We start from the raw sequence: 24317 nt of genomic DNA on the forward strand, positions 1-24317 counted from the left end.
AGGGCAGTGATGGGCTTGTTCACATTCTGCTGGCTGGTTGGGGCAGGCCAAACTGGTTTCTGTGTGTCAATCCTCCGAACAGGGAGGTGGGCCTGTCTCTGGGGTGAATGTCTGGGCCGGCTCTGAACTTCCGAGCTCTGAGTGCTGCCCTTGTCCTATGTCCTCCAGGTGAAGAGTGAGGGGCCCAAGCTGGTGCCCTTCTTCAAGGCCACCTGCGTGTATTTTGTGCTCTGGCTGCCCTCGTCGAGCCCGTCGTGGGTCAGCGCCCTCATCAAGTGCCTGCCCGTCTTCTGCCTCTGGCTCTTCCTTCTGGCCCATGGCCTAGGCTTCCTGCTGGCCCACCCCAGTGCCACACGCATCTTTGTAGGGCTCATCTTCTCCACCCTAGGTGATGCCTTCCTCATCTGGCAGGACCAGGGCTACTTTGTACACGGTCAGTTGCTGCAGTAGCTACCTGGGAGGAATCCTGGGGCTCGGGGCTAGAGAGTCCTAGAGGGCTAAGTAAGGATTTGGGAGCTTTGGGACAAGAATATGGGGAATCTGAGGGGTTTTGAGACCCATAACTGTGGGGCCCCTGTTGGAGGATGACCTTGCTGGTGATCAGTTCTGGAGTTCCTCAGGGGAGTTGGGGGTCTTTACCTTTGTGGATTTCTTCCCGCCCCTGTTCCTCCCAAAACAAAGCTCCTGGGTTGTCCCAAATGTTCCATTCCCACCCCAGCCCCTGTACTCATCACTCACCTAAGCCTGCCCTCAGCAGCGCCTCATTCTCTCACTCCCAGGTCTACTGATGTTTGCTGTGACCCACATGCTCTACGCCTCAGCCTTTGGTATGCGGCCATTGGCTCTTCGGACAGGTCTGGTGATGGCAGTGCTGTCGGTCCTGTTCTATGCCTTCCTCTACCCAGGCCTCTCAGGTCCCTTCACCTACTTGGTGGGGGCCTATGTGGCTCTTATCAGCTTCATGGGCTGGCGGGCTATAGCAGGGCTACGGCTGGTCGGGGCGGCCTGGCGCTGGACTGAGCTGGCGGCTGGCAGTGGTGCAGTGCTCTTTATCATCTCTGACGTGACCATCGCTGTCAACAAGTTCTGCTTTCCCGTGCCCTACTCGCGGGCAATCATCATGTCCACCTACTATGCTGCCCAGATGCTCATTGCCCTGTCAGCTGTTGAGAACCGGGAGCCAGTGGAAGACTACAGACTGAGCAAGGCCAACTGATACCCCAAGGGCTAGGGTCTGGTCACCTGTCCTCTCTTGGGACTGGGGTCCAGAACCTGGGAACCTGCAAGAGTTGGTTCAGGATGGCTGCAGTTTCAGACTGAGGCAGCAGGTACCACCTGGAAAATGTACAAGTTTGATGGGGTGAGCAGGAAAGGACCTCTAGCAAAGCTGGTGGTCTAGGGCAATGCTGAGAGCTAAAGAGCGTCAGACTAATATTCCTCGCTGGAGCCAGAAGTAGACATCTCCCCACCTCTACCCCATTGGGATTGTCAAAACCCCTCTGGAGGGTGATGGTGCTCAGCTTCTTGACCTCCCCGCGCTTCTACTAGATGGAAGAGTCTGGCTCACCCACTCTCACTCTCTCTGATCTATGTAGAGTTGAGGGGGAGGGGAGAAATCTGTGCTAAGGCTTGAAGCCCCTTTCAAAGGCCCCTAGTTGGGCAGATTGGATGGAGTGGAGTCTCCCTTTCCCTCACCTATCCTTGTTACTTGAACAATTGCAATCTCTGTGTGGTGGGTAGGAAAGTGTCTGACCAAGTAGGTAAGAGAGGGGAGTTCTTTGGCCTGGGAGCTTGGGGTATCAAAGATTCAAGTTGGTCCCACCTCTCTCAAAGGCCAGCCCAGAGCTCAGGCCCCACATCACCACCCTCAGACCCTATCCCCAGGGCGAGGGTGAACCATGCCAAAGGAAGGGGCCAGCCTGTGTGTGTCGATGTGTGTGCAATCTGTCTCCCAGCCTGTGTCTTGCTCTGCCATCTGTCTCTGTCCTGCTGTCTGTCAAAGTCTTATAGGGAGAGGCCTCAGGGAGCTGCTGAGGGATACTGGGCCTGGCTTGGAGAGTTGGGATTCCCCCCCCCCCCAAGTTCTTTCTTCCTACCACTCTTACACTGGGAGCAAGAGGAGGGGGGGCGTCCAATGACACTCTAGGGTCATAAGACCCAAGGCACATTCAATGCAAGGTGAGCAAGGATGGGGCAACTCCATCCTTTACTGTTCATATGAAAAAATAAAAACCAAGGGCCGCTGGCTGCCCTGCTTGTCTGTCTGTGTGGTGCTTGCCTATCCTGGAGGAGGGTGTGGGGGCATGGAGCCAGGGGCCCTGGATGTCCTCATAGTCTGGGTCACAGTACTGGCCAGTGCATCTTGGCACCAGGCTGGTTCCCTGGCTCTGGTAACACTGCTGGTTTGAGTGGGTCTCACTTCCCTGGTCACATGTTTGGGTGAGAATGCAGTTCAGGAGGATGGGGGATGGGTAGAATTTGCCACTGTCCAAATTTGTCCTGAGGCACTTGCCTGTGCACGGGTGCCCAGCACCTTTGGTGGTTCTTAGTTACTCTGTGTCCTCCTGCTGCCCACCTCCTCCCTGCCTCACCCCAGACCTGCTGCCTGCTCCAAACAATCCAGATTCCCTTTAGCCATCTTCTCTCTTCTTAGACCCAGGGCTCAGTTGAACAGCTTGGAGGAATGGGATCAGACTGGGTGATTCATACTTTTGATGTGAAGCCCTGGTAGAGTTATGTTTCTCCCCTACTCCAGGGACATTTGCATCTTAATGGGTAGTGCTCTGACCCAGAATTTGAAAGGGAAGCCTTGGGTGGTTTTGAATAGTAGAGGGGTTGTATAGTTATGGGGATATGACAAAGGCAATGCAGGTCCCTTGTGGGTATTGAATGAATCAGTGATTTTCAAAAAAGGGTTTTAACAGAAATCTCTGATAGGAAATAGCAAAATAATAAGTAAAGGAGGAGGCTCAAAGACCCCTACCCCCCCCCCCTTTTTTAAAGGGAATGATTCCACTGCAAAAACAAGTTTAAAACCTAGAGCTGGATGACTAATTCTTTCTAGCTCTGAGATGATCTAGTTCTCAAACGTTGGGAACCCTGGCCACTAAAGAGGCAAGGTCCCGAGGCCCTTCAAACCCCAGAACTTTGATGACAGACCTACATGATGGTAAAGAAATGGGAGGGAACAGGATGGGGAGAAGGATGAATCAGGCAAGACTTGCCCACCTATGCCAGGAGAGGAGGGGAGTGTGCAGTGTGGCTACGGAGGAGGGGAAGGCAAAGGCCCAGTCAAACGGAGGCTGGTCACTCTACGTGGGTGGGTTTGGACTAAGCTCTCAGCAGTCTGGGTTGTGTGAATCCCCTTTCCTCTTCCACTTCCATCTCCTTGGTCCCTGCTGTACATCAACTGTATACCACCCTCAGAGACAGGAAAGGGTGAGCTTGCTCAGTTTATTGTCCCATCCCTTCACTGAATGTTTACATTGACAAGCACCAGAGAGCAAACTGGGTTTCCCTCACTGGGGCCATACAGAGGACAGGCCAAGAGGACCCACATCACACCATCCTGATGCCGGGACTGGGATGGAGCTCACATGAGGTACTTTGATTTCTTCTGCAGGCTCTCGGTGACTGATGCTAGAATTGTCTTGTCATCTTTGTCTGAAACAGCAAGGCAAGAGTTTGTTAGTTTAGTGATGCCAGGGGTAAGGGAAACTCCACATAGCTGTTACTATGCAGGAACTGCCTGGGACCCTCAGTTCTTCCCTGGGGCTGGGCCCCAGTTCTAGTCTCCCAAGGTCAGCTGAGTGTGTGTAGCCAAGAGCTGCCAGTTATTCAGCACTTAATATTTGCCAGGCACTTCCATGCACTCTCTCACTCATCCCTAAGTAGATGAGAAAATAGGCGCAGAATGGCTTGCCAAGGTCACATGTCTGGTCAGAGGTGGAGCCAGGGCCCTGGCCCATGTGTTTAACAACCAGAATTGAGTTGTCAGGGATCTTTCTCCAGCTGTGGAATGAAAGCTAGATATCTCCTACAGTGCCTTCCCTGGTCTAGTTCTGTCACAGTTCAGCAGCCACTCTGAAGGCATCACAGTGTGGCAGGCATTTAGCTGACTTGAGAGACAAAGCAACAGGACAAGGTCCTTTCCCCAAGAAAAGGCATCTATAACAGGATGAAACAGGTCTATAACTAGGGAGACCATGGACACCAATGGAATGTCATGGGGAGTTCAGGGAGTGGCAGTGGATGAAGCTTGGAGAGGTAGTTGTGGGCAGGGTGGAGCCTTGTTGGTTGGGATTTTATTGAGAGGATCACGGGAAGGCTAGGAAGTTAAGCAGGAGGGAACAAGGAAGGTCAGCTTTGCATTTAGTTCATGCTACTAGCTGTGTAGCTGTGAAGACAGTAGACGGTGTAGGAAGGCATCACATATTTCCCCTACATGTGCACACACGAGCAGAAATGTGGCACACACATGTGGAGTGTGGGCATCCATTAGGTTCCCTTTAGCCCTCTCATTTGTGCCTCCCATTTTCCCCTTATCCGAGACCAGTCATTTTTAATCTTGAATCACTTGCAAAAATTTGTAACCTAAAGATTCTTTCCATGATTGGGGAGTCTGGCTCAGTGTCTTTTTCAAGGCAAGTCTAGGCCTACCAAAGATTGCAAACTACAGTCTGCTGAGGGTTTGCCAACTCACATCTGCAGGGGCCAGGCACATAACAAATGACATTGAGGGTGGAGAGTGGTACCAAATAGGGCCAATGTTTAACCACCTGATGGCAGATTAAATACAAAACGTTGCCAGCCACATGAAGAGAGTCCACAACCCCCAGGACTGCCATTTTGTGCCCCTGCCCCAGATGGGAAACAACCCGTTTCCATGCCCACCCCACCCCAGGCTCTTCCCACAGCACTCTTACCATAGACAGTGAGTGTGCAGTTGCTGCGGTCCTTGCCCAGCTCGTTCTCCACCAGCACGCTGTACTCGCCGCTGTCCTTGAGTGTGCAGGTAGGGATGACAATTGTGCATACCCCGCTGGTGGAGTTGTACCAGAACTTGGAGTTGGCTGTGATGTTAATGTCACCCTTGTAGAGGGTCACAGTGGGCCGGGGGTTCCCAAGGAAGGCACAGGTCATGGTGCAGTCCTGGCCACGCAGCACCGTGTGGGGCTTGAGCGGAGTCAGGAAGCGTGGCGCGTGGCGCCAGTCCTTCTTCTCATACGGCTTTAGCTTGGCGCTCAGGTCTTCGACTGCGAGGATGGAATGCAGAGGCTGTGAGCATCTCCAGGTGCATACCAGCTCAGAAGGTGCCCTTGAGACCCATCACATGGAATTTTGATGACCTGGGTTAAATTCCCAGATGCCACCAACTCTGGGGACTGACTCTTAATTGCTTCCTAAAGTTCTACCACCACCCTCCCACCCACATTACCCCTTCAGGGTTCCATGACATAAGCCAGGTCTGCAGGGTTTTATACTTTCCAGACCCTGGAGTCCTAGTCTTCTTTCTAGCCACTGGCTTCCCAGAACTGAGGTGTTATCCTGCTTTTAATCCCCCCTCCAAGCTTTCCTCAATGTCCTCCCAGCCTCCATGGTCTCAACACTCTCCTATATAGCCCTGCATTTCACATTTCCTGACACCATCCCTGCCCTAACCCCTTCCCTCCACAGTTGCTGAACTTCATGCCCACTCCCTTCTCCTTGGAGACCCTTCCCAGTCCTCACCGCCTTCATCCCCTGGGCTCAGGACCACTCTCAGCACTACACCCCGCCCCTCTCTCTGGCCCAATACTGTCCCCCCTCCCCAAGGGTATCTCTCCACCTCCACCTTAGTCTCACCTCTCAGTGTACCCCAAAGGTGGCTTCTCCCCTAGGCTTCCTGACCTTTATTGCTCTGCCCAGCTTCCCAATGTTCCCACTCCCAGCTCAGTGGTTCTCTGATTTTACCTTAAATCCTTGATACCCTCTTGCATCAGGGATCTCAGACATAACCTGAGCCCCTAAACACCCTGACTCACTCTTGTCCTTGTTGACGAGCCAAGTGTCCTTGGAGTCCAGTGGATCACTGTCACCGATTTCGTTCCGAGCCAACACTCGGAAGTAGTACTTCCTGCCAGGGAGCAACCCGGTCACGGTGTACTTGTTGCTGAAGACACGCTCTGCGGCTGTGAACCAGGTGGCGGTGCTTGCATCCCGTTTCAAGATGACATAGTGAGCCTCACCATCCTCCTGCACATCAGGGCTGTGGTTCCAGTTCAGAGTCACGGTGTTGGGAACCTCCTCAAACAGCTGTAGGTTTGTGGGTGGCCGTGGAAAATCTGGAATAGTCAGAGGGTCCATCAGTCCGTAGGGGTTTAAGGCTTTATTTAAGCTTCCAGCACTCTCTAAAATTTTATTTTTAAAATAACTGACTTGTCTTACAAATTGAGTCTTTTTTAAAAAAAATGTTTTTATTGATTTTAGAAAGAGAAAGGAAGAGAGAGAGAGAGAAACATCAATGATGAGAGAGAACCATTGATTGACTGCCTCCTGCACTCTCCCTACTGGGGACCCAGCCCGCACCCTGGGCATGTGCCCTGACCCGAAATGACCTGGTGACCTCTCAGTGCATGGGATGACACTAAAGACTAAACCAACTGGGCCGCAATGGCCAGGGCCACCCCAGTTTTTAATGGATTATCTTCCTCTGTCACCCATTCTCTACTCTGTTTTTCTGAACCTACTCTACATATGTCCTGACGCTCACCAGATAGGGCAGCAGAAGCTGAAACAAGGGCTTGGTCCTAGTTCAGTGCCCTTGGGGCTTCAGGACAGAGAAAAAGTGGCAACAACCCTCCCCATTAAGGCAAAGGCAGATCAAGTCTTCGTGGCACCAAAGAAGCCTTCACTTCCTGAAGGCATGATTTTACAGTGGTAGGAAAGCAAGCACAGAGGGAGCTATATTTTGGAGACTGTGCAGGGAGGCCCCCCGAGGCCTCTGCTACTGCCATACCTGCCACGCGTACATGGATGTCGTAGTGTGCCTCTCCAAACTCATTCTGGAGCAAGATGCGGTACACCCCCGAGTCGGAGCGCTTGGTGCTGTTGATGAGGAACTGGGAGTGGTTTTTGCCCTTGGCGATAGTTTCCCTGCCTTTGGTGGGGATGCCATCTTTCTGCCAGATCACGTTGGGAGGTGGTGAGCCCTGGTGGTGACAGGAGATGGCACCAGGGGTCACCCAGGCGGTATTTGGGGGGCAGGTTCTCCCCCAGTGTTGAGGAGTCTCCTGCCAGGCTCTCGTGTCAGCGCCTGGCAAGGAGCAGAGGCAGAGACTACGAGAGCTACAGCAGCTATCTTGGTTAGGTGGTGGACACTGGGGCCAGGGTCAGGAATGACTCACGGAGAAGGCAGCATGGATGCAGAGGGCTGTCCCAGCACGAACCACCATGTGACTCTTCAGCCGGGCGCTGAGGTCAAATTTGGGGGCAGCTGAGATGGAGGAGACAGAGATTGGGGCATCCTTCTCTCTTTCCAGAAGACTCAGTTTAAGCCTCCCCTCCAAAGCTTTTTCCAACCTCTCCTCCTTCATGCCCTCATCATAGGCCATACAGACATCTACAGCCCTGCATCACTGTGAAGCATTTATTTGTTTTCTCATCTGTCTTCCTCTAATATGAAAAACCCTTGAGGACAGGCCGAGTGCGTTATTTGTTTCATTATCCCTCTCATCTCCTTTGGCGCACAGTAGATACTACTTGGTACATAATGAGGTGTTTTTTGGTTTTTTGGTGGGGAAGCTCCTAGGATCACCCCTGGCTCTGTCCAGGCACAACAAGTATGGATGACTTTTTCTTGATCACAGTATGACCCAATTTTCCTCTGTGGAACGAGGTCCGAGAGAGGAAGGCTTGGAGGCTAGGATAAACCCCCGGCCCTCTGTGCTCTCACCTGGTGGTGGCATGGCACGGACCCCCTCGTCCAGCTCCACGGGCTCCCCAACCCCAGCCTCATTCACAGCCCGGATTCGGAAGAAGTATTTCTGCCTCTCAGTGAGGCCTCCCACCGTGTAGCAGGTGCCCGAGATGGGGATCTTTGTGCACTTGGACCACTCTTTGGAGTCTTCAGCTCGCATCTCCAGGATGTAGCCAGAGGGTGGGTCTCCCTCTGCAGGCTCCCGCCAGGCCAGGGAGATACTGGAGTTGGAGGAATCAGATACGTGCAGGCCCTGCACCAGGCCTGGGGGTTCTGGGGCACAACACACATCAAGTCAGCCCCCAAACTCATTTTCACTCAATCCTGTGCCAGTTCCCACATTCAATAGCCCTGAAAGCTAACTTCACAACTTCACAACTTCACTCTCACAATTAATACCTTCAATACCTGACCTTGCACACTCAACGATCTCCAAGTTCAATTCTCTTACTGACTCAACACTTTCACCCTTGAAGTCAGTATCCTCCAAATTCAACATATTATACACATTCAACCCCTCTATATGCAACCCCCCAACCTTTAACCTACCTATCTACACCACATCCATTCACATACAGTATCGCCACCTCAACTCCTAAACTCAACACTCTCCTACCATCTACTTAACACTACTCCATCCTCAACCATGCTTCTACTACTTCACTTAATACTAGAAATACTCAGAGTTTAATAAAAAAATTTTTCCCAACCTGCCTCCTCACTGTCTCTGGTCTCAATCTTTATTTGTTGGCTTTCTTATGTGTCTGAATTCTGTCTCTCTGGTAGGCTGGAAGCTCCCAGAAAGTGAAGACTCTTTGATACTGCCCCCTCCCAGCCCATTACACTTTCCCATAGAAGCAGTCCTCTTTCTAGGGTGAGTGGGCTAATTCCACTATGTGTTGGGGCCTGGCAGCCCCTAACTCACTGACAGGGTCTCTGGCCACCACTGAGTTGGATGGTATACTGGGATGTCCAGGGCCTGCCTTATTCACAGCTATAACTCGGAATTCATATTCTGTATCCTCCAGGAGACCATCCACTGTGCACTCGGTGCCTGAAATGGGAATTTGAGTGGTCATGAGGCCAGGAGATCCATGTAGTAAGAGGGCAAGGAAGAGAGGGTCGTGGATGCTATTAAAATCCCCAAAGGAATTGGGGAAGGGAGTATGTTCAGATCAGCATGGGTCATGGTCCACCCGGCAAACCTCTCTTAGTCCCTTCTGGGCCTCTGTCTCCAAGAACTCACCCTGGATGGGGTCCTTGTTGAATGGCACCCACAGGTTACTGCCTTTCTTCCTTCGTTCTACAATGTAGCCGAGCACTGGGGCTCCCCCATCCTGGGTGGGGGCATTCCACGTGATGGTCACGGACTCTTTGGTCACATCAGTCACTTGAGGCTGGGAGGCAAGACCAGGGGGCTCTATAGGGGATGGAGAGAGGGCAGAGGTTAGGAGAGGGAGCACATAGACAGTTGCCCACCCCGTGCTGACCTCTGGCTGCCTCCTTAAACCCATGATTCTTAACTCTGGTTGCACATTAATATGAAGTGGGAAGAAAAAAGGAACAAAAACACACCACCAATAATTAGTGTTTAGGTCCTACCTCCAGATAGTTTAATTTAATTGGCCTGGGGTGGAGGCCAGGCACCAGCATTTTAAAAAAGACTTCTGGTGATTCTAATGTGTAGCCAAGATTGAGAATCACCCACTTAAACCTTCCAACATGTGTCACCCCCAATGCCCCTGTTTCTTAAAAATTTATTTAGTGTGTGTGTGTGTGTGTGTGTGTGTGTGTGTGAGAGAGAGAGAGAGAGAGAGAGAGAGAGAGAGAGAGGGAGAGAGAGAGAGAGAGAGAGCGTGTGTTGGTTGACTTCTGTATGTGCCCTGACTGGGGATTGAACCCACACCTTGACATATTGGAATGACACTCTAACCAACTGAGCTACCCAGCCAGGTTGCTCCAGTTCTTAAGGTACTGTCTTGACACGCTGGGACATGGGATCAGTTGGAAGGAGTATAGCAAGTAATTAAGTAGTAATCTTAATTAAAATATTGATGTTATCAAGGGTTTTCTTTGGAAAAAATCTTAGCATGGATTAAGGTTATCCCTAAAATAACATCTCTCACTTGGGTTTGGGATGATTTCTGAAGTGGAGTCAGGTCCCTGGAATTGTGCACAGTTTTGGAAATATATGCAGGAGTATGCTATGCATGTGCTCTGACTGGGGAAAGTTTAGAATTCCTGCCCCACAGGATGTTTGGCTCTTACTCTGGAATCCATCGGTCTCATGGGTGGCTAGAGAAATGACCCTGTGAAATTCCCCACAGTCCAGCATTCCTCATTAGCTCAAGGCCCCCATCCTGAACCCTGAGTTTGCCACTGAGCTGTGGGCTATCTCACTGACCGATAGGATTTCCTGCAAACACTTCATCTGTCTCCAGAGGGTCGCTCACTCCTTCCGAATTGACGGCCAGGATGCGAAACTGGTAGGCTTTTCCCTCTTCCACTTTGTTGGTGGAGAACTGGGTGACTTTGCTGTCCACTTCGCCTATTTTAATCCAGGACTTCTTGCCGACTGCCCTCCGTTCCACTATGAACTGTGTCACAGGCCGCCCACCATTGTCCTTTGGGGCCTTCCACTTCATGTGCACACAATTACCCGAGAGCTCCAGGAACTCCACTCGGCCCTGGGGAGGCTTGGGACGGTCTGAGGACAGAAGATGCCGTCAGAATGGGGCTTTGGAGCAAAGGGTCACAGGGATTCATCCCACTTGCCAGTGGCCCAGCCAGACTAAAACATAGTTAGATTCTGAACTTTCTGGACCCCCCCGCCCCAACCCTTCCCTGTGTCCACTGCCCCTCCTTCTAAGACCTGTCTAAAGATTTGATCCTTGCCCCCGCGTCTCCTGTCTGTCTTGGAGTGGGTAGGCTAAAGACCTGAGGGGCCTTGTCAGACCCTCATCTTGTCCCCTTCTAGACAAGATCTCCCCCTCTTCTGAGCTTCCAGAAGTCCAGTGTTCTCTGGTATTAGACATGTTAGAATTACATGTCTACAAGTCTCTGGTCGAGGGACTGCTGGGGATACTTCACCTCTTGTGTCCTCAGGACTAGGAACACAAAGGAGGTGCTAAGTTTTGCTATTGGATTGAATCGAAACCCAAACCTTCCCACCCCACTGCTTGATGGAGATGCAGGAGGAGGAGGTAGAGATGGTGTGTGTGTGTTGCATGTGGAATATGGGTTCACTAAGGTCAGCTTCTCATCTCTTTACTCAACCTTATGCTCCGACCCATCTCATATCCCATTCCACTCTTATTCCAAGTTTTTCTCCAATCTCATTTTATCCTCAACCCCACTCCCAACTCCAATACTCTCCCCAACCAACCTTACTTCCATCCCTAAAATCCCACCTCTTTTACCTCATTGACACCATACTCCCAACCATGTCCTCATCTCCAAGTCAATAACAATACTTAAGTAACATTTGAAGGTCTATTATATGCTACGCACTATGCTGCGTGCTTTATTCACCTGAAGTAGATACTTTAAAAAAATCACCCTCTTCCACAGAGAAACTGAGGCTTAGGAAGGTTAAATGACTTGCCCAAGGCCACCTAGTTAGGAAGTGGGGCTTCTGGTTACAAAGCCAGAACTCTATTACCACTCTCAACCCAAACTCCAACTCTGTCTCCAGTCTGCCTCCTGCCCTGAGCACTGGACGCAAGTGCCCTCAGCCCAGCCCACCCAGGGTCCTGCCCTCACCCAGCACGTTGAGGTGCAGAGTGGCTGTGGCTGAGCCATGGTCATTCTTGAGCTTGAGCAGGACAAGGCCACTGTCCTCTCGCACGCAGTTGGAAATGGTGAGCAGTGCCTGGTCTTCCCTGCGCTCCATGGACACGCGTTCCTCCTCTGTCACCTCCACGCCATCCTTGTACCATATCACTTTGGGAAGTGGCTTTGCCCGGAAGGGCACCTTGATGTTCGCAGTGTGGCCCACCTTCACAGTCACTGGATGCGCTGCTAGTGCCTCCAGTAGGGTGGGGTCGATAGTAGGAGGATCTGCAGGGCCGGATGGTAGGGAAGACTCACCCAGTGAGGGTAGGGGAGGAGTTGAGGGGGTGGAGGAAGAGCATGTGGGTGTGGCAGGCGTGGTTGAGGTTTGTCTACTGTGGGACCTTACCTGCGATGAATACTGAGGCTTCACTCTCGGCGCCCTTGGCCCGGAATGTGTACTTGCCCTCATGCTCTGGGCCCATATTGGGGAAGATGAGCTTGTGCACCGCACCCTGCTTCACGATCTGCACGCCTGGCAAATCCGTGATCTGGGGGGCGAGAAGTGGGTGTGAGTGCGAGTGTGTGCCCGCTGAACCCCTTCCTCCAGGGTCCCTTCCCTGGCCCCTGCTCCAACCTCCTTGCCGTCCTTCAGCCACACGCCCTCCACCTTCTCATCGTTCAGCACTACGCACAGCTCAGCCGGGCTGCCTGTGGCCGCATGCACATCGGACATCCCACTCTTCACGCTGGCCAGACGTTCTAGGGAGAAAGGGAGCGGAGGCTTTGGGAAGGGGCAGGTGAACTGTATCTTTTAAAATCATTTATGACGAGCAGGTTTGGAAATGGTCAAATGGGTGATTGGGAAAAGGTCAGTGTGGGAACTGGAACAAGTTAGGTGAGGGGTTGGGGAAAGGTTAGTGGCACTGGGAAATGGCCACCGGGAAGACTAGGAGATGACTAACGGGGTTGGGGTGGGAGTAGCCAATCGTTCGAGAATGGTCAGTGGGACTTATGATGCTCAGTCAAAGAAAGATTAGATGGTGGGGATGCAGGTGGTTGGTGGAGTTGGGATGATTAGTTGTGGTGTGGATCAGTAGGCAATGGTCTGGGCTAGTGAGTGGGGTCTGGTCAGGATCAAGGGGCGCGAGATGCTCATGGTTGCTGGGGCTAGTCGGAGGCTAGAAGTAAAGGATGGATGAAATAAAGGGATTTTGGATAGAGTCCAAGAGATGGGGGATGATCAGGGTCTAGGAGGTAGAGATGTTCAGAGCCTGGGAGGTCAGAATGTGGGAGATGGGGGTGGTCAGAGTTGGGGAGGTAGAAACTGATCATGGTCTGGGGGAGGGTCGGAGTCATAGGGAGCTGATCCATATCCAGTACCCTCCACGGTGACTGTGGCAGTACTGTAGTATTCAGTGGGGTCCCCATCCTGCATTGCGACCACGGTGTACTCGCCACCATCACTGAGCTGTGCATCCTCAATGATCAGCTCTGCTCGCTTGCCCTCATGGTTCATGCTGTACTTGGTGCTGCGCTCCAGCAGCTGCCCATCCTTCTTCCAGCGCAGTGTCACGTTCTTGGATGTCAGCTCACACTCAAGACATGCACGGCTCCTCTCTTTCACACGTACATTCTTGAGGGTGCTCACAAACTTGATGGGGATGCCTGCGGACAGAGAAATGCTTGGCCCCTAACCACCTACGTCCTCTTCTGCAGCTACTTGCTGCCCTGTTCATCTTTTTGGCCCCAGAAAGCACAGGGACTTGTGACGTAGAGTGTGTTTACTTGCTAGCTGACTGCAATGCACTCATTCTGTGAGTCTCAGTTTCCTCATATGTAAAATGGGGTAAATGCCCCCCTGAAACCCCAAACATAACGTCATTGTCTCTCTGGTGTCTGGGTCTTTACACATGTATTCCCTCTTCTGAGAATGTCCCCTCCTCTCTCTCCTTCTCTGAAAGCTGAACTACTTTTTTGTTCTTCTTGGTAAAGCTTGGCCATCACCTCATCACATTCTTTCTGACATTGCCAGGAGGTGCCTCTTTGTGCTCCTACAGCTTCTGTGTCTCCCTCCATCACAGTAATGATAATTCCATGTTGCATGTGTCAAGTGTGGTTTCCATGTGTGACATGTTTCTTGGTGTACCCTCATCATCAGGTACAATCCTCCAAACTAGTTACAAGAATGTCACTAATCAAGAGTGATGTGCTGTAATATATGTAATAGGTGATATAATAATTTCTTGGCCCATGATTTTCCAGCTGACAATAAGACCCTCATATATCTTGACTTCTTGCTTGAAAACTTCTGTTCTAATTCCATTTCCACACGTGCCTCTCCCACTACACTAGGAGTTAGTGGAGAGGCAAACCCTCTCTGTTTCTAGTACCCATCAAAGGGCCTTGCAAAGAGGAGATGGGTAGATGGGTGGGTGGATAGATGAATGAATGATGGATGGTTGAATTGGTGGATGGATGACTGCCCATATGGAAGTTGCTATGGCATAAAGCCCACCCCTCAAGTTCTGGCCCAATCACTCACGGTCAATAGTGAGCTGGGCCTTCTGTACCAGGTCCCCCACCTGGGCAGAGAACTCGCCGCTGTCACTGAGTCTGGCATCCTTAATCTTAAGCGTATGGGTCAAACCATCCTCAGACACTGAGATTTCATACTTTTCATCCCTCTTCAGCTCCTTCCCATTGAACTTCCACACAAAGTCGGGCACTTTCTTGGAGAGACGGATCTCAAATACAGCTGTCTGGCGCTCTGTCACCTTCACTGGCTTCATCTCTCCCAAGAACGTCAGCGGCTCATCTGCAGCAAAAAGTAGGAGGGCAGTCACTGGACTGCAGCCCTGGTCTCCCCTGAGCAGTGGGATGGTGAAGGGAGCATAGAGACTCAGGTGTCATTGGCCTCCTGTAGCCCATAGTTGGGGAAAGTATCCTTCCTTTCATTCTGCTCGCAAATCCTCTAATGGTGTTTATATGATCTCCTCCCCAGGGATCTTAATGGCAATTTTAAAAAGCACTTGTGTAGTTTTAGATATGTGCCAGGAACTCTTCTAGCTAATGTGCATATAGTAATGCATCCAATTCCCACACAAGTAGATTCTACTATTATTCCCCTTCTTACAGATGGGGAAATGGAAGCAAAGAGAAGTTAAATAACTTGCCCCAAATCACACAGCTCATAAATGACAGAATCTGGGATTTAAACCCCAATAGTCTAATTCCAGAGATTGTACTCTTAACCACTATACTACACTGGCCCATGGCACTTACTATTGCATAGTCCTCTCCTTACACCACTTGTCTCCCTGCTCCATGAACTCCCATTCCCATGCAGTCCTTTCCTGCACAGCCCCACAGTCCTCTCTTCCATATCCCCATGGACCCCATCCATGGCTATTTCTCTCCCTGACCCCGACCATGTCCTCCTTGTGCCCCAATGCCCACACTCATACCCAGCACTCTGAGCTCTGCAGTCATCCGCTTGTCACACACAGACAGACTGTAGATGCCTGCGTCGTTCATATTCACGTTGGTAATAACCAGCATGTACTTGGTGCCCACCTGCTTCACATCATACTTGCCCAGGGAGTACTGGATCCTCAGTGGTTCAGTACCCTGCCACATGAAACAGGTAGGAAAGCTGATGAAGCGGTTTAGGAGACTTTCGGTGGTCCCCATTTCCCAAGGCTAGTCTGAACTGGAAGACTGCCATGCCTACCTCCTTAAGAATCTAAAACACACCCAGAGGCCGATAAGATCTCTCTAGCCTCATGCTCTGGCTCATTGGGATCCAGGGTCCCTGCCTTCCCTAAGGCCTGAACTCTTACTATGCATAAGTTCATTTGATGCTTTCTCTTAGAGGCACAGAGACCTTCAGGACTATCTCATCCCGTCTTTTCAGATGGGTAGACTGAGGCATGGAGGAAAGTAAATGTCTCAAATTAAACAGCAAAGTGGTAGAAGAGCTAAGAATAGAGCCCAGCTCCCAGCCAGTTTTTACCACATCAGGCGGCATCCTCTTGATGGGATGGAAGAAAGGATATGGCTGATGGAAAATGAGAGTGTCTGCAAAGGGAGGGGGTGCAGAGAGGAAATGATATTGCAGGGTGGGCCCTGACTAGGTGCTCCCCACCTTGACCCATGTCATCTTGGTATTGGGGTCCTTCAGCTCCATGATGCACTCAAAGACCACCGTGGTGTCAATCTTGGTCTCTATGTCTTCCAGGGGCTTTAGGATCCGGATGGCCTGAGAGATTGGGATAACAAAATGGCCGTGTTGAGGGTGCCTGAAGCCTGCCCAGTTTGTGTCCCCAATCCTGGAGGAGCTCCCCAAGGTCTGGGGAGAAATGACTAGACTGATTAGATAGCTTGCTTCCCCCTAACTCCTGCCACTGATCAACTGGAGGATTTAGGGGGAGACAGATAAGCTAGAGGATGAGAAAAGCAAGTACAATGTAAAGCAGGTGAGCACCATTTGCAGGACAGTTACTATGGACCTGGACCCATTACATAGATTTTCTAATTCCATTGTAGGTGAGTAATAATGACAAGTTGGTTGAGTAAATGAAGGAAAATAACACAAAAACAGATGGAAGCAAAAATATAGTTTTCATTTGGTAGATGAGGAAACTGAGGTTCAGAGAGATGCCCATGCTCAGTTAAAAAGGCAGTAGAACTGGGATTTGAACCTAGGTCTGTCTGACTCCAAGTCCATGCAGGTATATTTGGGAGTGAAGAGAGGAGAGGTAGAAGGGAGGTGACTTGAGTTCCTTTCCTGCTTTTGCTGTAGAGCAGGGGTCCTCAAACTACGGCCCGCGGGCCACATGCGGCCCGCCGAAAACATTTATCCGGCCCACTGGGTGTTTTTGCCACCGCTGTGTGCATAGGAATTTGTTCATAGTTTTTTTTTAAACTATAGTCCGGCCCTCCAATGGTCTGAGGGACAGTGAACTGGCCCCCTGTTTAAAAAGTTTGAGGACCCCTGCCCTTGATGCACCTTCTCCAAGGTCATTTGCACTATAGCAAAGCCCAGGCTCACTCTTCACTCACACTTGTTTCTCGCTCCGTCCATCATTCTTGCTCAGCAGCACAGGTTTCTGAGGCCAGGTGCCTCTGAGGAGCAGAGGCAAACAGCTGTCTCTCTGCTTTGCCAGCTCCCGGATGGCAGGGAAGATACGCAATGCCCATGGGTGACGGAGCAGAAAAGCACCCACACAGTGTGCCCAGACACTTACTTTTGAGTGTGTGTGTGCAGGCCAGGAGACACAAAGGTGCTAGCCCTTTTGGTGAGACCCAGGCCCAGCCTGCAGACCCATGCCCCCCAATAGGCACTGACCTCCACCTCTACTTTTTTCATCCCTTTGAGCTTCTTGAGCAGCCCCCGGAAGTCAGTGAATCCGTGCTCCATGCAGACCTTCTCAAAGTCCTTCTTGGGCACGTTGGCCAAAATCTCCAGCATCTCTTTCTCATCTGTCACTTTCTTCGGTGGCTTCTTGGGAGCAGGGGGAGCCCTGGGAGGAGGTGGGGGACCGAGTTTGGACTCAGCAACTCCCTCGGAAGACAGAGGGAGCTTCTCCTAACCTTGAGATACCCCTCCCCACTCCATGGATTCTTGCAGCAAGGGTCATTAAATCAAAACCCTGTTGAAAGGCCTTCAAGAAGCTCTAGCCTGGAGAATGCGGGGACAGTATCCTGGGCAGAGGAGCCTTCCAGTCTCACCTCTTCTTCAACATCTTTTTGAAGTCCATTTTTTCTTGACCTGAGGACAGAGAGAGGGACAGGGTCAGACAGGGGAATTTGGTTCTTCAGGAGAAAGGCCAGGAGGAGGGGGCTGGCTTACCTTCTGTCACCAGCAAGGACACGGTATAGATGGCATCTGCATGGTCATTGCTTGCAATGCACTTGTAGTTGTCAGAGTCATCCGAGGTCAGTGGCTCTAGCTGGATCAGAATCAGGCCATTAGTAAGGGACAGGGGAAGGGACCATAGGGAGACTTTCTGTAAGAAAGAAAGGCATATTTGGGGGGCTGGGGAAGGAGCTGAGTGTTGGGGGTGTATGTGCGGAGGATTGAACAGCCTCTATGATTTGGAGGTAGCAGTCAGTGTTTATAGCCTGATTCTGCATGGACTCTCCCCCTTGGTGGTGAGTTCCTGGAACACAGGGACTTCCTCTGGGCTGTAATTCTATCTGCAGCTTCTGGCAATGGGCTAAGTACTCCTTTCTTTAACACATAATTACTCCTCTGTACCATGGGGCTGAGCCCCTGGGGAAATAGTGGTGAATAAGACTGTCTTGGGCCTATAGCGTGGTATTTGCAGCCTAGTGGGCTCTCAGAAAAGGTTTGCTGAGTGAAGAGTTTGTGCAAGGGTTGGCGAAGAGGGGACTCTGGGTCTTTGTGAGGAGAAGGAACCAACTTTGGTTTCTGGGGGAGCAGGGGGGCTCTTTGCTTTTTACAATGGAAGTTGGGGGCAGGACCAGTTGGGACAGGAGTAATTATAGGCCTAGGTCTCCTAGGAATCCATCTCTCCAGACTAGAGGTTGCAGAAGCTGGTTAAACCTAAGAATTATCAGCCTCTGGCAAGACTCTTCTGGAAGAGTCTCCTGAAAAGCCCAGGAACCCTACCCGCACTCCCACTCTATGACCAGGCCCTCCCTCCATCCCTCAACTCAGCTTTCTGCTACTCACTATGGTCCTGCCCCTTTCTGGCGACACCAGTAAAGGTTGGTCTCCTGTTCCTTTAGGCTCATGCACCTTTGGAACACTCCTTCTTTTCCATTTGTGCTGGCCCCCTCCTGGTTCTGCCTTTGTTCTGGCTCTGCCTTGCCCTGCCCCTACAGTTTGGTCCCCTGCTCACTCTGGGAAAGCTCCAGCTCCTGACTAGCCTCTCTTATCCTGCTCCTCCTCTAGGGTAATGACAGCCTCTTTTCCCATCTCCCAATTCTGGGGTCTCCCTGTGACTATCTTGTGGGTGAGAGGACCCGCGGCTCTCCAGGGTAGGGTCCCTCCCTCTGGCCTCCTGGGTAACTGGATCTTAGGCTGGGCCCCGCACCTTCAGCACGTGCTCCTTGTTAACGCTGTCGTAGAACATCTTGGCAGACTCCTTGATGGGGATGCCACTTTCCCTCTTCCAGGAGATGTTCGGTTTGGGGTTCCCCTGCACCTGGGCTCGGAACACAGCTTTCTCCCCTGCAGTGGGCACAGGACGCATGTTCATCTGATAGCCTTCAGGCTGCACCTGCTGCCTGCTCCCTGCTTCCTCCCAGGGATCTTGCCCCAGCCCAGGCAGGAGAAGGAACCTTGGCCTGGCTCTGACAGTGTTTGCTTATTGGAGACTGTGGTGGTGATGGTGGCGGTGGGATGGCTGGGGTTATGGGAAGGAAAGGGAAGCGCCCAGGAGCCTGGGGAGACATGCGATGGGGTCAATGTACCCTCAGACGCGGTGACTGGCTGAGGCTTCTCCACGAACTCAGGGACGCTCTCGCCCTCAGGGATGTTGGAACTGCGAGTCACCAAACTGAAGAACTGGACAGTGCTCGACGACGACGACGTAGTCATGACTTCCTCTGTGGTAGCAGAAGAGAGGTCAGAGTGAGCTCCAGGCAGAGCTCAGGCTGGTACTAGAGCACTGGCCTTTTCTTGAGGGGATGGTGTGGAGTATTTTAGGCCAGCGGACCAGCTTTGACCAAGAAAGGAGGCCCTTAGAGCCTGGAGTCATTGTGTTATGGCACATTTCAACCACCAGGTGGAGCCGATTTCTCTCCCAACCCTTCAATGGTCAATCACCATTTTTGGGCCACCGCCCTGAGTACTAATATATATATTTTTAAAGGAGACTTCTCTTTTGGGAATTTCTTAATCTCTTGTGCTTGTCTCCTGGAGGTCCTGATCCCCCAGTAGCATGAGGAGGGGCTGGGCTTGCTCCTGCTTGGGAGGCCTGGTAGCTTAGCTGAGCTCTGCTGTGGGCCTTCCCCCTGCCCTCCTGTGGTTCAGCATTCATTGCCATGGAGTAGTGATTCCTGACTGAGGGACAGGAGACATTCCCAGTCCAGTGGGACTACATATGGGAATCTCATCATCTGAAAGAGCATATCCAATGTGGTAATATCTATAATAATAAAAGAGCAATATGCTAATTAGAGCAGACATCCTTCCGGACAACCTTCTGGACTAAGCTGGGGCTGCAAGGGAAGCCCGGGTCCCAAGTGCCAGAGGGAAGCCAGTGCCAGCAGCTGGGGGAAGGAAGGCCTAATCTTGCATGAATTTCATGCATCGGGCCTCTATAGTTTTATATTTGGGAAACAAAAAGTTATTTTTTCAATATAAACTACACAAAATCTTGTTGGCTTAGTGAGTTAATCACAGTTGCTCTGAATCACGGTGCCCTTTCCTTGTCAGGAACTGTGGTAAGCAGAGATTATTTTATTTAATCCTCATAGTGACCCGGTGAAGGAGGTGCCTGTATTATTCCCACCAACCTGAACGACTGAGGAGAGAAAAATGTGTTAAGAAGCCCTGTGCCTGCTGTTAACTAGTGTCAGAGGTCTCGAACAAGCTGTGTGCAGGCCACACCCAGCCCATACATGTGTTATTTGACCTGCGCAATGTTTAAACAAAAAGTAGCCCTACATCTAAAAATTGTGAGATTTCACATAAAAGTTCAGATTTCTGGATTCTTGTATTTCCATATGGTAACAACTAGTGGGAGGTGAATATGGCTGCCCCTTTAGATGGGGTATGTCCTCTCGAGTTCACCTCAGTCTCTTTCATGCATTTATGTTCCCTGCCTGGACCCTGAGGGTCAGTGGTTTTAAACTCTGGCCACATATTAGAATCTCTGAGAGTTTTAAAAACAAACACCTGGTTTAACAGTTGGGTGAGGCTCAGGTATTGCTATGTTTTTTACTCCTCTCCCTCTCGCGCCCACACTAGGATGACTCTAACTCCAGCTGGTGTTGATAATCCCTGCTATCATCACTTGAACTTGCAACTTCTGCCCTCAGGTCCCGGTCTCCTCTTTGCTCTGCGTCACTGACCAGGAGGGGGTGGTGTAGCATGTTTTTCTGGCTTTGACCTCTGTGCACAGAGGACTCTGAAGGACAGCCTGTCCAGGACTTTGAGGGAAGGGCAATGGCTGAGAGGATGGGGATTCAATATCCTGGCCCCTGGCCATTTGATAATCACTTTTCTCTAGAGACATGACTGAAACAATCTGTTTTGGTCTGAGGCCATTTCTCAGCTTTTCCTTGGATCTGTCCTCCCCAGGTCTGGTCCCCAAGGGCTGAGAGCCTGGAAGCTGAGGTCACTTGTTTAGCTGTTCATCCTCGCTTGGCTGGCAGCTCAAAGTCTCCTCTCTCTTAAGTGGAGCAGGGTCAGCATTACTCATATGTCGATAAGGTGGCTGCCCCCCTAACTCCCTCCATGCTGAAATTCTACCATCAGGGATGCATGTGTTTGCCTATGGCCCTGATCTCAAGTAATTAAGAGTTCATCAGTCACTCACACACAGCTGTGTGATTGATTTTTTGTAAGCTGTTCTCCTGGGGAGCTGATCTGTGGGTGAACATAAGACTGGCTGAAGCTTTATCAAGGCACAGATTAGAAGCACAAGTTGGGAGAGGGTTGCTCTTGGTACCGCAAATACTGAGGCCACCCAGCCAGCGGGTGGATGTGGAGGAAGAAAGGCTGCCCCTTCCCAATCGCCCCTGCCCCCATTCTACTTGCCTCCCACGATCTTGGTTGTCTTGGAGAAGGTCTGCACGTGGGTGGAGGAGCTGGAGAACTCCATGGACACGTGCTCCTCCATCATCTGGTTGTGGTGAATGGTTGTCATGGTGACAGCAGGCGTGGGCACTCACCTGGGAGGACAGGCAGAGGATGAGGCCATGAAGGACAAGTAAGGGAGTAGGAGGGAGATTCAGAGATGGTGTGTGTGTGTGTGTGTGTGTGTGTGTGTGTGTGTAGAGGGGCAGGTGGACACGGGGGGTGAGAGCTCAGGTGAGAGGCAATACGCCTTTTCTCTCTGGCCCCTATCTTCTCTCCTTTGTATCTCACTTTCCCAGCCTGGCTACAAGGACCAATGGGCTTGTCCCCCACTGAGTAATCCCAAACCATTCCAAGTTCTGGGAGGAGAGGATGTAGGGCTTAGGTTTATCCTGCAAACCAGGTAAGGCCCAGGGGCACTTGAGGATATTTATGGACAGCCACATGGAACGAGCGAGGCAGGGCTGGAGGTTTCACCGGGAGGAGTGAAGTCAGATCTAAGAAGGAACTGCCTGACTAAGCCACACTGCAGCGGCCTTGGAAGGAAGCTGTGCATGTTCTCCTGGGCCTTGGGGCTCCGGGTCCTGGTGGAATGCCAAGACAGATGACAGCTCATTTTTCCAGCTCTTTCGTTTGTGATGGAGTGAAGACAGTGTTGATTTCATACACTTTAATAAGATATTGGTACTTCAATCACATCGTTGAAAAATAAAACAATATAAACATCTTTACGAAGAGGCTCCCTTCCATCTTGAGCCCCCATCTCCCAACCCTCCCCCCACAGGTAAGCACTGGTGGTCTCTAGGCTCCTTCATGAAAATATGAAAGTCTTTGTCCTTGTCCCCTGCCCCCCCCTTTTTTTACATGTACGATAGCCTATTATACATGATTCACCCCCTTCCTTTTTCTTTTTTTAAAAATATTTTATTGATTTTTTTACAGAGAGAAAGGGAGAGGTATAGAGAGTTAGAAACATCCATGAGAGAGAAACATTGATCAGCTGCCTCCCACATGGAATGTGCCCGCAACCAAGGTACATGCCCTTGACCGGAATCGAACCTGGGACCCTTCAGTCCGTAGTCCGACGCTCTATCCACTGAGCCAAACCGGTTAGGGTCAGCCCCTTCCTTTTTCATTTCATACATTTGGAGGTCTCTCCATATCAGTTCATAGTTTCCTCATTCTTGTTAATAGCCACACGGAATTTCATCTAACCAGCAGGGCAGTTTCTAAACCCCTGGTTTGTATAGGAGGAAACTGATGTCTGAGAGTCAGAACCTGTCCAAGGTCACTCAGACTGGAATCCTGGCCTCCTGACTGCCAATCCAGTGCCCTTCCAGGGGATCCCAAAGCCCTGTTCTGAGCCAGGCAGTTCGAGGCTAAACTTTATCCCCCTGCCCACCCCCATCATGATCCCTCTCAGCCTGTCCTTTGTCCCTCTAGCTTCTGAGACCACCTCTGTCCCAGCTCCTGCGGTCCCTCTCTGGGCTCAGAAGGTAGTAGGCTCTGCCCCTTCTTGGGGGATGAGGGAAGTCTTACCTTCGTATGACCAGTCCCTCCTAAACCTCAAACGCTGTGTCCACGGCTTTGGAGGTGCAGCTAGTGCCTGGGTTGTAGAATGGCCAGTCTCCTTCTTCCTTTGCCTTAATAGTGAGGCCGCCAGGAGTCACCGGTTCCTTAAATGTCTGGCCCCCTGGGGGCAATCTCTTACTCAGGCTCCGCAGCTGCCCCAGCTATCTGACACGCTGCTTTGGGGGAGGGGAGGGAGCAGAGGGTGGGCAGACGTGGGGCTGGGGCCAAGCTTGGAGGAAATGCTGGGCATGGGCGGGCAGGGGGCTGAGGATGGTGGCCCAGGGGTACTTTACCTGTTCCTTTGTGGCAGAGGTTTTGCTTCTCACTGTTGCTGGATGGGAACGCTTTGAGCTGAGGGGCTCAGGGTTGTGTGTGTGTGTGTGTGTAGCATGCGCACCTGCACAGTCCAATGGGAAGGTCAAGGCGGTCTGCTATTTTGCACAAGTCCAGGGGCTACCATTCATCTATGTCTGGTGCCTGCACAGCCTGTTAGTCTTCCTCCCCCTTCCCACTCCTGCAGCCCAATCCCCCAGCCTGGGTAGAAGGGCAGAAGGTCCACCCCCTGTGGGAGGGTAGCTGGACACCATGCCCCTACCCCTGACCTCCATCCCAGCTGTCCAAGCCTCTCCTTATTCTTTCCTGACTGTCTGTAGTCTACCTGCATGGTTAGACCGGCGACCAGCCCACACCAGGTTCTGGCACCTGGAAGGACCTGTTGGCTGATCAACAGCCCAGCCCTGGGCCGCCTCCTGTCTGGAAACGACCCCTGCTTGCCAGCCGTGGCATCACAGCTACTTTTGCTGCATCCCTGGGGGCAGGGGCAAGAATAGAGCAGGAGTGTCCAGAACTTGAGCCCCTGGGCAGATTCCCCAGGCCCACTGGGAGGGGTTACTCTCAGTCCAGGCCTTAAAAGGGAAATTACCGGGTTGCAGCTGCTGTTGGGACCTGTAGGGTTAGCATGGGATAAGTGTGCTGGCCAACAGGGAGGGGCTGGGGGTGGTGACCTGAATGTCCCCCTGCCTAGCCTTGGCTTCTCCGGCCCATCTGCCGGAACCGGTGCCCGGCCAGCCACACCTGTTCCTGAGGCTTGCCCTGTCCCAGGGCTTCTGGCTGGATTGGGGTGAGGGGGTGTGAGGGTCTGTCCAATGGACTTCTTTGGCTTTGCAGATCTGGATTCTCTCCATACTCCCAATCTCCACAGGGGGTGTTAGGGAGATGGACACACACACACACACACACACA

General features: G+C 51.6%; 2 protein-coding genes and 1 long non-coding RNA gene across 3 annotated transcripts; 2 read left to right on the top strand and 1 right to left on the bottom strand.

Annotated features, from left to right (window-relative positions):
* Positions 1–141: 141 nt before the first annotated feature.
* TMEM86A (transmembrane protein 86A) lies at positions 142–2260 on the top strand (the record flags this gene model as incomplete). Its single annotated transcript, XM_015568578.1, has 2 exons — positions 142–433; positions 780–2260. Coding segments are annotated over 2 exons (729 nt in total), but the record flags the coding sequence as incomplete, so codon positions are not given.
* Positions 2261–3439: 1179 nt separating this feature from the next.
* Positions 3440–22274, bottom strand: IGSF22 (immunoglobulin superfamily member 22). Its single transcript, XM_015568579.1, has 22 exons — positions 21465–22274; positions 19172–19306; positions 18793–18929; positions 17583–17682; positions 17462–17501; positions 17079–17253; positions 15876–15989; positions 15196–15358; positions 14274–14546; positions 13112–13396; positions 12366–12490; positions 12138–12279; positions 11720–12016; positions 10362–10664; positions 9204–9377; positions 8883–9011; positions 7934–8230; positions 7386–7474; positions 6998–7190; positions 6024–6323; positions 4926–5255; positions 3440–3663 (listed from the first exon to the last, which is right to left on the bottom strand). Exons 1-22 carry the CDS (start codon positions 21571–21573, stop codon positions 3593–3595), a joined length of 3981 nt encoding a protein of 1326 aa, XP_015424065.1. The 5' UTR covers positions 21574–22274; the 3' UTR covers positions 3440–3592.
* LOC107184252 lies at positions 12530–21300 on the top strand. The gene is made up of 3 exons (XR_001515079.1): positions 12530–12816; positions 18464–18467; positions 21289–21300. It is a non-coding gene; the product is annotated as an uncharacterized LOC107184252 (long non-coding RNA).
* Positions 22275–24317: the final 2043 nt, after the last annotated feature.

This window comes from Myotis davidii, unplaced genomic scaffold (genome assembly GCF_000327345.1).
Source record: "Myotis davidii unplaced genomic scaffold, ASM32734v1 scaffold2325, whole genome shotgun sequence".
Classification (NCBI taxonomy): Eukaryota; Metazoa; Chordata; class Mammalia; order Chiroptera; family Vespertilionidae; genus Myotis; species Myotis davidii.